The sequence below is a fragment of the Micropterus salmoides genome, unplaced genomic scaffold (genome assembly GCF_014851395.1).
Source record: "Micropterus salmoides isolate LMB-PRFRI ecotype aquatic unplaced genomic scaffold, ASM1485139v1 Ms_hic_scaffold_1, whole genome shotgun sequence".
NCBI classification, from domain to species: Eukaryota; Metazoa; Chordata; class Actinopteri; order Centrarchiformes; family Centrarchidae; genus Micropterus; species Micropterus salmoides.
In genome coordinates this window covers 58,680,400-58,690,352 of record NW_024040040.1, presented here as the reverse complement: position 1 = coordinate 58,690,352, position 9,953 = coordinate 58,680,400, and the positions used below count along the sequence as shown (strand labels likewise).

Sequence of the window (9,953 nt, the reverse complement as noted above, 5' to 3'; positions counted from 1 at the left end):
GCGTTCAGCTATCAAGCTCCTCTCCTGTGGAACCAGGTTCCAGTTTGGGTTCAGGAGGCAGACACCATCTCCACATTTAAGAGTAGGCTTAAGACTTTCCTCTTTGATAAAGCTTATAGTTAGGGCTGGCTTAGGTGAGTCCTGAACCATCCCTTAGTTATGCTGCTATAGGCCTAGACTGCCGGGAGACTTCCCATGATGCACTGAGGTCCTCTCTCCTCTTCTTTCTCTCTCTCTGTATGCAACCTCATCCCATTAATGCATGGTACTAGCTCGACTTTTTCGGTAGTAACTCCCCTTTCCGGTAGTCTTGTGCTTTCTCGTCCCTCTCCTCTCTCCTCCTATCACTTCCTGCAGGTGTTTCTGGCTCTGGAGCTGTGGAGTCTGGATCTGTGGTTGCGGGTCACCTGCTGCCCCCGTGTTCCTGCTCGACACCCTCTGCTACAATTATTACTAGTCCTATTGTTATTATTGTAATTATAATCATTAACATTACAATTTTTGTCATTAACACTACTGTAAATATCTGTACCATTATCTATAGCAACATCACCTTTACTGTCTGTATTTCTGTGTGGATATTGTGTAGGCTGCTTCCCTCCCCTCTCTCTCTCCTTCCATCCCCCTCCCTCTCTTAAAAGGAAGTTTTTCCTTGCCTCTGTCACCTAGTGCTCGCTTTTGGTGGGAATTGTGGTTCGGTTTCTGTAAATAACATCACAGAGTACAGTCTAGTCCTGCTCTTTTATGAAAAGCGCTTTGAGATAACTGTTGTTGTGATTTGGCGCTATATAAATAAAATTGAATTGAAAATTGAATTGAACTCTATAAACACTGGATGGATTGAATAAAGACTGGATGGACTGAAATTGGTGTTTGTTTCAGATGGAGCCCAGGATACAGATCACACACATTTGCTGCTGCTTCTAATCCACTGAGCTTGACTCTGGAATATGAAAGGAAATTTACAGATTAAAGTGCAACACACAGCAGCTACATAGTGTTGCATCAAATGTACTGAATATGTACATACTGAATCCTGTCTATAAGAGTGGTGCTTTGGTTTGTTTGGTAGAGTAATATAATACAAAACAGGGGCATACCATACTGTTAGAATAATGACTTTGCTTCATGTTCCTTGTGATTGTACTGTCATAGTAGGGCTGGGCGATATGGACCAAAAATCTTATTTTTAGGGTGAATTCCAATGGAAGAAAAGGCATGTATTTACTGTTTCTAGTAGTTTTTTCTAATTTCATCATTTTAATTCTTCTTTATTATCCTCCATCTTATTTTAGTCTTTGCTTAATAATTGAATCTGCTCCATTTCCCTTCAGTGCTTATAAAATATTTACAGAGTCTGCGACTCTAGAGGGGACGCAGAGTGGGGGCGGGATAGCAGAGAGGAGCAAATGCTGGCAGGACTTAAAAAAAAAAAAAATTCAACTCAACATCAGAGTATATCGGTATAAATGGTATTGTCTTTTGAAAATATACCGGTTTACCTTGTAATACTGATAAACCAGCCCAGCCCTATGTCATAGTGAGTACAGATTTGAGCTGAAATTTAGCTTGGCCTGCACATATATCAGCAAATCATCTCTACTTCTGTAACATCCTCTTTATTGTTCTCCTTCTGCTGCTTTATCTTGTCTTCATGTTCTCCCTTTTTCTGTTCCTCTTCTTCCTTTGTGCCCTCCCTCTAGTTCTCCTTCCCTTTCCGCCTCTATTGTTGTCCTCCTCCTGTCTTGCAGGGCGCAGGGCAGACAGTTTGCCAGGAAGAGGACAGCAGCAAGACAGAGCAGAGAGAGGACAGCGCCCGCACCGACGTCCAGCTCTCGAGCTCGCTGCCCTTCCTCATCCTCTTCCCTCCTCTCTCCTGTCTCCTGGCTCGGGGAGAAGTACACAGCACCCTCCTCCTGGCTCGGCATCAGCACAGCCCTTTCCAGATTGTTCCGACTTACCATCCCTCCATTACCCAACTCATTCCAGTTTCTATTAGTCATTATTCCACTGATTTTGTCATAGTAGTCACTGCTTAGATTCCCACTTTCGTTCTCGTCAAAGTTTGATGCATATATGTCACTGTCTGACTCAACCAGCATGTCTGAAATGTCAAATTCAAACTCTTTACCCTGCTCATCTTTGTCCCCTACTGGCTGCAGGAAGCCCAGGTCTAGGTTGACTCTGATCCAACCAGATCCTCTTGCCAGCCTCCTGGTCCCTCTGCCTCCACCTCCTCCTTCTCCATCCTTCCAATCCCTGTCACTTTCACTGAGAGAGTTGGAAGTGATTGGCTGGTCTGTGCAGGCTGAAACCAGTAGTTCTGCACGCAGTAAAGGCCCACCTCCGTCACCCTGGGCAATGATACGTTGGCTGGAGCCGGGCGTCACCACAATCACAGTGTCAGCCAATGAGGAGAGACGCAGGAAAAAGGGTAGATCGTTGAAGGAGGAGAGGAGGGAGGCAGTGTCGTCACTAAACTGGAGCCAGACACTGATGGATGCCTCCTGGAGAAACCCAACAGGATATAGATGGAAAGACTATATTATTGTCCTCTTAAGTGTTTCATGTTGTTAATTTATATAAATAAACAATAAACACCTTGCATGGCAACGTCTGAATATGTGTGAATGGTTGAATGTGACATGTAAAGCGCTTTGAGTGGTCAGAAGACTAGAAAGTTATATGTTAGCTCCCCATGCATGCCAAAGTTAGTCATGGAGTTCAACAAGGTTCTGTGTTTGGTACAATGTCGTTGGCAGACAGAGAGTTGCTAAACTAGTGTAGAAGCACTGCAGCTTTTGGACAAATAAACACCCGTAGACTGACTGGATTATGCTCTGACAACTACGCCGTTTACCCGAGGGAGGAGCTCAGAGTGAACGTTTAGTTAACTTTATAAAATTAGCATTTTACTTTAGTTTTTGGGAATCAAAACGTTGATTTGTCTTCACTTGAGCTTCTCAGCAGCTAGCTTCCAGTTCCACTGTTTTTGTTAGCGTCGGATGGCACCCGGAACTCTGTTGGACTACTACTTCATATTTATATACTGTGTCTCCACTGTGAGACACCAATGTGTCCTTGAGCAAGACACTTAACCCCTAGTTGCTCCAGAGGCGTGCGACCTCTGACATGTATAGCAATTTTAAGTCGCTTTGGATAAAAGCGTCAGCTAAATGAATAAATGTAAAATATAAAAAATGGACAAAACTAGACATTGCTTGGAGAAAAGAAAGCAAGGATGTTGAACTACCTGATGAGTTCAGAAAATATGTGTCTGTATCTTTATTCCAGCTACTGTTGTACTTTACTGTGAACTAGTGTTAGTGTAGCAAAGCCCTGATCGATCCAAACTCCATTAAATTTAATTTAAAAAGTTGGTGTCCTGCTGACTTGCTGACAGACCTGACAAAGTATGAATTAATATGTTTAACAAATCGGCATCATATTGAAGATATTTCGATCAGTTTGATCCGTTAATTGGAATGAAATCCCAGCAAATTATTTTTAACGAATTATTATATATTAAGTTGTGTGTGAACACTTGGCAGTTGTCTAGCGATAAAACACCCACGAGGAAAGCGTTGCAAGGATTACATTTAAGTTGTATGTGAACACACCATAAGGAGCAGAGAACATCATAGGGATGTCCCTGCCTTCTATAAAGGACCTTTTCCAGATACATTGCCTCAAGAAGGCACAGGGCACCATGAGACCCCTCACACACATCTCCACAAGCTGCTTGAAGCTGCTTGTCCCTTTGGGCTCAGGAGTCTCAAGACAAGAACTACAAGGTTCCTCAACAGCTTCTTGCCACAGGCAGTCAGACTGCTGAATAACTGCCCAATCTGACTTGCTGAACTCTGCTGCCACATGTATAGGTTTATATTGGAGGCAGACACCATCTCCACATTTAAGAGCAGGCTTAAGACTTTCCTCTTTGATAAAGCTTATAGTTAGGGCTGGCTCAGGTGAGTCCTGAACCATCCCTTAGTTATGCTGCTATAGGCCTAGACTGCCATGATGCACTGAGCTCTCTGCATCTGTATGCTTTCTTCAAACTTAATTTCTTATGCCTAATTCATATTTTCATCCATAGCACCCTAGTGGATGTCCATAGTGAGGCATATATCCTCCTCATAGCAGGTTGAATACATCTATCTCAGAGTTTCAAATGTAAAATGCTGTTGCCTTGGTGAGTAATTATTTGCAATTAAACCTCATTGACATCACGCTCACCTGGTGATGGTTGTACAGGATGTTGTAGGCTGTCACTGTTGCTGTGATGATGGAAGGGTGGGTTGGGCTGGCCATAACTGACATGCCAAGGCCGCTAACCACCTGTACAGACAGGTCCCCTGGGGTAACAGGGTTAGAGGTCACAGTGATGTCACATCTGCCCAGCACACCATCCCACTGCTCAGAGATAACCTGAGAAAACAGAGAGAGAGAGAGAGAGAGAGTGAGAGAGTTCATCATGCTCAGTAAGTGAACATGTCCAACTGAACTGATGTACAACTATCACCTACATAAAGTGATGTCTTTCCGGGTTGTAAACCAATCAGGTTGGCTTGTGTGCCAAGGGAAGCCACTCGAGGGTCATCTACTCTCAACCAGTTATGGACCAGGTCTGTAACATCCACAAACCAATCAGATGAGCCCAGTAGGTGTGTGGTTCTGCCATGGGAGTCTTGAGCTGTGAACTGAGTCAAAACTTGTACTGAGGTACGCTGATACACCGGCACACACCTAAGGAGACAAGACACAAAGAACTAGCCTAACTAACATATTTCTGTGAGATAATACACAAATACACATGATGATGCTTGTGTTACCAATATAGCTGAGAATCTATCAAAACTTATGCATAGTAACCTTGGATCTCTGAATTTAGCTGCATTCACAGCTTTAACAGGCCTTAAAGGTTTCTTGTGGAGTTCCTGACCTCTAGTAGCACTATGGAGTAGTTTTTCTATGAGTGGGTCCCTGTTTTATTTATCTCATGGATTTAACCCTTGGTATTACAGTAGTTTTTTACAATTGCTAACAAGCATTTTTCAGTACTGAGTTTACTTTTTCAAAACTCTTCACCCTGTGGTCTGTACCAACACACAGCTTGCACAAGTTAATTTCACACCCAAAATGCACCTAAACTACCAAAACACTGCATGCTTGTTTCAATATCAAATAATTTTACAAAAACACCAGCAGTAGTTCTCTCCAACAGCAGCACTTTGTCACTACACTAACACTAACAACAGGTAGCATTACAGTAGATGCATCATTCTATTGGAATCTTTGAAGTAGTAAATAATTTTGTGTTCTTTATTTTTTTGGTTGTGTGTATGTATATTTTTATTTTTTATTGTTGACAGTATATGAAATGTGTACATTGTCTTATTTTACAGTAAAGTTCCCATAATGAAATGCAGTAAGAATGTTAAGTTCCATGCTGATAGAACACAAGAGTCCAGTAAGACCAGAGGAGGACTACGTGTATACAGTGGAGTGAACAAGCATTTGCCCCTTCCTGATTTCTTATTTTTTTCATTTTTGTCACACTGAAATGTTTCAGATAATCAAATACATTGAAATATTAAACAAAGATAACACAAGTAAACACAAAATGCAGTTTTTAAATTAGCCCTGTGTGAAAATGTTGATGTATGATTGAACATACATCAACTGTGGTTTATCACATGTTTGGAAAGCTGAGTTCAGTTTCTCTAGCCACACCCAGGCCTGATTACTGCTACACTTGTTCTCAATCAAGACATCACTTAAATAAGACCTGCCTGACAAATCGAAGAAGACCAAAAGATCCTCACAAGCTAGGCATCATATTGCGATCCAAAGAAATTCAGGAACAAATGAGAAACTGAGTAATTGAGATTTATCAGTCTGGAAAAGGTTATAAAGCCATTTCTAAAGCTTTGGGACTCCAGCAAACCACAGTGTATCACAGTATCATAGTATCCATCCATCCATCCATCATCAACCGCTTATCCTGCGTACAGGGTCGTGGGGGGCTGGAGCCAATCCCAGCTTACACTGGGCGAAAGGCGGGGTTCACCCTGGACAGGTCGCCAGTCCATCGCAGGGCCACACATAGACAGACACCCACTCACACCAATTAACCTAGGCTGCATGTCTTCGACCAATTGACCTTCGAACAATTTGGAATGTCCTGAAAAAGAAAGAAACTACTGGTGTACTGAGCAACAGACGTCCAACAGACAACCAAGGAAAACAACAGTAGTTGATGACAGAAATATCATGAGAGCTGTGAAGCCCCCAAAACATCAGTAAGGACATCAGCAGCACCTCCGCAGTGCAGGGCTGAAGGTATCACAATCCACTGTTGGAAGAAGACTCAGAGAGCAGAAATATAGAGGCCACACCACAAGATGCAAACCACTCATCAGCCAAAGAAATTTGCAAAATGAGCCGCAAAAGTTCTGGAAAATCTTATGGACTGATGAGACCAAGATTAATCTCTAGCAAAGTGATGGAAAGGCCAAAGTGTGGAGAAAGAAAGGAACTGCTTATGATCTGAAGCATACAAGCTCAGCTAGATGTGTAAATGCTCCGTATTTGTATAGCGCCTTTCTAGTCTTTTTCGACCACTCAAAGCACTTTTACACTACATCTGCATTCACACACTGAGCCTAAGTGCTCAAACAGAAACTAACATTCACACACGGCCCACACATTCATACACTGGCGGAACAGCCACCAGGGGAAATTCGGGTTCAGTATCTTGCCCAAGGACACTTCGACACGCAACCAGGGGAGCCAGGGATTGAACTGCCAACCTTCCGATTAACGGCCAACCCGCTCTACCTCCTGAGCCACAGCCACCCAGGATCTTTCCTGGTATGTGAATACCAGGAAATAAAAGCTGAAATTCTGAACTCTTGTCTCATACTCATCTTTTGATCTTAAACCCAAATGTCAGTGAACAACAAAAACAAAGGAATACGTTCCAATACTTTTGGAGGGGACTGTACTAGTAAGATCTAATAGCACAGCCGGGACTGGGATTGCTTTGTGTGAAGGGATGACAGAGCCAGGCAGCGTTCGTTGGAGGAGTGTAGTGGCAGAGAAGAAACGTAAACTTGTATTATGGAGTGCAGATCCAGTAGTCACTCTGTGTGCAAGCATTAGTGACTTGAATCTGAATTGAACTCAGGAGAGAGCTGGCAGTCAGGTGGATTTCCGGTGTAAGAAAGGAATTTGTGAGCACATGATAGCAAGGTAGAGAAGGAGGAGACCCACACATTTAATTATGGCTTTTGTGGAGCTTTTTCATTCACCGCGGCTCCGTCTACAGCAGAACTGTGACAACAGCTGCTCTAGAGTGACGTCAAAGTTGCATCAATTTCAACCTGAGTGTCCAGACTCAGGTCGCATTTAAAAAGATCCGATCAGTATTGGATATGGACCACATATGAAAGTGGCCCAAATCTGAACTGGAAAAGATCAGATTCCGTGTGACTTGGCCTGTTCGCACTGTCACATAAAGATTAGATCTGAGTCAAATATGGGAAAAAAAAACCTACAGTCTGAACGTAGCCTTTGAGTCACTGAATTGTACTGATTTCTGTGACTGTATTTGTAAAAGCTGTTTTTTATTGGATTATGGTGTAAACATAGGCAGATGACTCTTCCCAGTAGCGACCACCAGTGGGCAGCATCCTTTCTGCCACTAGGTCAAACTACCCCCTGTGAATATGGTAGATAACCCTGTACTTACTTGTTTAGGTTTTTGCAGATTAGAGAGCACACGTTAAAGACGCCAAAGTGTTTGAAGACGGTAATGAAGTAAGATAAATGAAACTGCACATCTAGTCCTAACACCCTTGGGAAGCAGAATGAGGTGTGTATAGTTTATTTGTATATTTGTGGGTGCTGTGGGAGTGAAATTGTTCATGTTGCTTATTGCTGAAACGTTGTTTGACAGTGATGAAGAGCTATTTAGATTTGAATTATTATTTAGCTGTGTGGTTTAAAAATGGTAATGGTAGTCTAATTGGTGTATTTAATTAGGGTTATTTTTGTTGCATTTGATTTGATTTTAACTTAGGAGATATGTTTATAAAAGTATTCGGTACATGTGTTCACTGCTGTATGTTTCTTTGTTATACTGTGTGTTTCTTTGTTATACTGTATTGTGTTTCTTGTACTTTGTTATGTGTTTTACACTTTCTGCAGCACAATTTGCCCACTTGGGACAAATAATAAATTGAATTGTATTGAATTGAAGGTTGGTGGCTCGATCCCTGGTTCCTCCAGTCTGCATGTCGAAGTATCCTTGGGCAAGATACTGAACCCCAAATTGCTCCCGATGGCTGTGTGTGAATGTGTATGAATAATTAAGTTTCTGATGAGCAGTTTGCATTGCAGTCTCTTCCATCAGTGTATGAATGTGAAGTGGTCTGAAGACTAGAAAGGCGCTACAGTCCATTTTCCATTTAGTAAAGTAATGTTTCTCCTACACTGTTGTAGGTTGGAAAGTCTAAATAAGACACATTGTGGCTGTCCGTCTACCCTTCTTCTGTGAAGTGGTTCCAGCCATTGATGGCATTGAGAACGGGGTCTGCCAAGGTCACTCGCAGGGGAACTGAAGGAGCCCACACCTCCAGACACACAGAGCCACTGAGCTCTCCCAGTAGAAACTCCACCATTGCACAGGTGTTACCCAACCCTGATTCACTGCCGTCCACAAAGATGGTGGAGCAATCGCTGGACACCTGTAGTTAGGATGGAGACAGACAGAGAACAAGATGGAGAAGACTGCAATTACACTGGTGATTAAGTAATATGGTATACTTTATTGTCACATAGACATAGTAAAAAAAAATTTCTGCATTTAACCCATGTAACTGGTCAAAGTAAATCCCACGCACACACGGAGAACATCCAAACTCCACATATAAAGGCCAGGACAACAGGGGTTTGAACCCACAACCTTCTTACTGTGAGGGCACAGTGCTAGCCACTGAGCCAACATGCCCTCTATGTGTAGTATGTATATTAAGTCAATCAAAACATTAGAGAATTCAGTTTTGTTCTAACTGAATGTTGAAATATAACTGTCACTTATTTAAATGAGCACCTGTTTACTAACATGGTAAACACAACAACTTTATATGGTGAAAATATGTCAGATGTTGTGTTAACAGCTTGTTGGGCTGCCCCAATCCGTGTATGGTTACTCCTTTCATTATTTCGTTTCAAAACCAAACCGGAAAAAACTAAAACACAAAAAAACAACTTGTCTCTTTTATCAAAATGGAAAAACAGAAAACCAGAACACCAAAAAAAAAGACATCTGTTTAGTTTTTCTGTTTTAAACTCATAACAGAAAACAAAGGAGCTGTGTTTTGTTCTATCTTTGAACGGTGTTGTATCCCTACAACCCATTCTCACTCCCCGACTCGTCACATATGGCATGGTCAAGGCCTATCTATAGCGTCATAGGTCAAGGCAGTGGGGGAAGCCCTGTAGCGTCAGTTTGTGACTGTAAAGGCAGGTATATGATATTTAACAGAAAAGACTGAGTAAAATTTATTTTACCACCAGCTCTGATAGGCCATCCCTGCCTGACTCACTCACTGCGTGTATCAGAGACATCAAGCATTGGATGTCCCTTAACTTCCTCAAATTAAATGATAATAAAACTGAGATATTAGTGATCGGCTCTGCTGCCTTAGTCAAAAGGATGGACCAGTATTGATGGTTTCCATATTAAGCCTTCATCACTGACTCATAACCTCTGTGTCTTATTCGACTCAACTCTGTCTTTTGGCTCTCATATTTCTTCTCTTTTTAAAAACTCTTTCTGTCATCTTCGGAATATTGCTCGTCTAAGATCTTCTCTCACTTTAGCTGACGCTGAAATCTTAATCCATGCATTAATCACATCACGTCTGGATTATTGCAATGCTTTA

The 9,953-nt window shown here is 42.1% G+C and overlaps 1 protein-coding gene across 1 annotated transcript; it reads right to left on the bottom strand.

The window, feature by feature from the left end:
- Positions 1–585: 585 nt before the first annotated feature.
- tmem132a (transmembrane protein 132A) lies at positions 586–9,456 on the bottom strand. The gene is made up of 5 exons (XM_038699685.1): positions 9,433–9,456; positions 8,551–8,753; positions 4,530–4,749; positions 4,240–4,431; positions 586–2,507 (listed from the first exon to the last, which is right to left on the bottom strand). Exons 1-5 carry the CDS (start codon positions 9,454–9,456, stop codon positions 1,653–1,655), a joined length of 1,494 nt encoding a protein of 497 aa, XP_038555613.1. The 3' UTR covers positions 586–1,652.
- Between the last annotated feature and the right edge of the window lie 497 nt (positions 9,457–9,953).

What these genes read in the sequence shown, in the direction of transcription:
- tmem132a (XM_038699685.1), bottom strand. Translation starts at nt 9,456, where the DNA reads ATGCCATATGTGACGAGTCGGGGA. An exon ending in AACCACTTCACAGAAGAAGG is followed by an intron (nt 4,750 to 8,550) that starts GTAGACGGACAG and finishes TTGTCTCCTTAG; the next exon opens with GTGTGTGCCGGTGTATCAGC. An exon ending in CCGGAAAGACATCACTTTAT is followed by an intron (nt 4,432 to 4,529) that starts GTAGGTGATAGT and finishes CTGTTTTCTCAG; the next exon opens with GTTATCTCTGAGCAGTGGGA.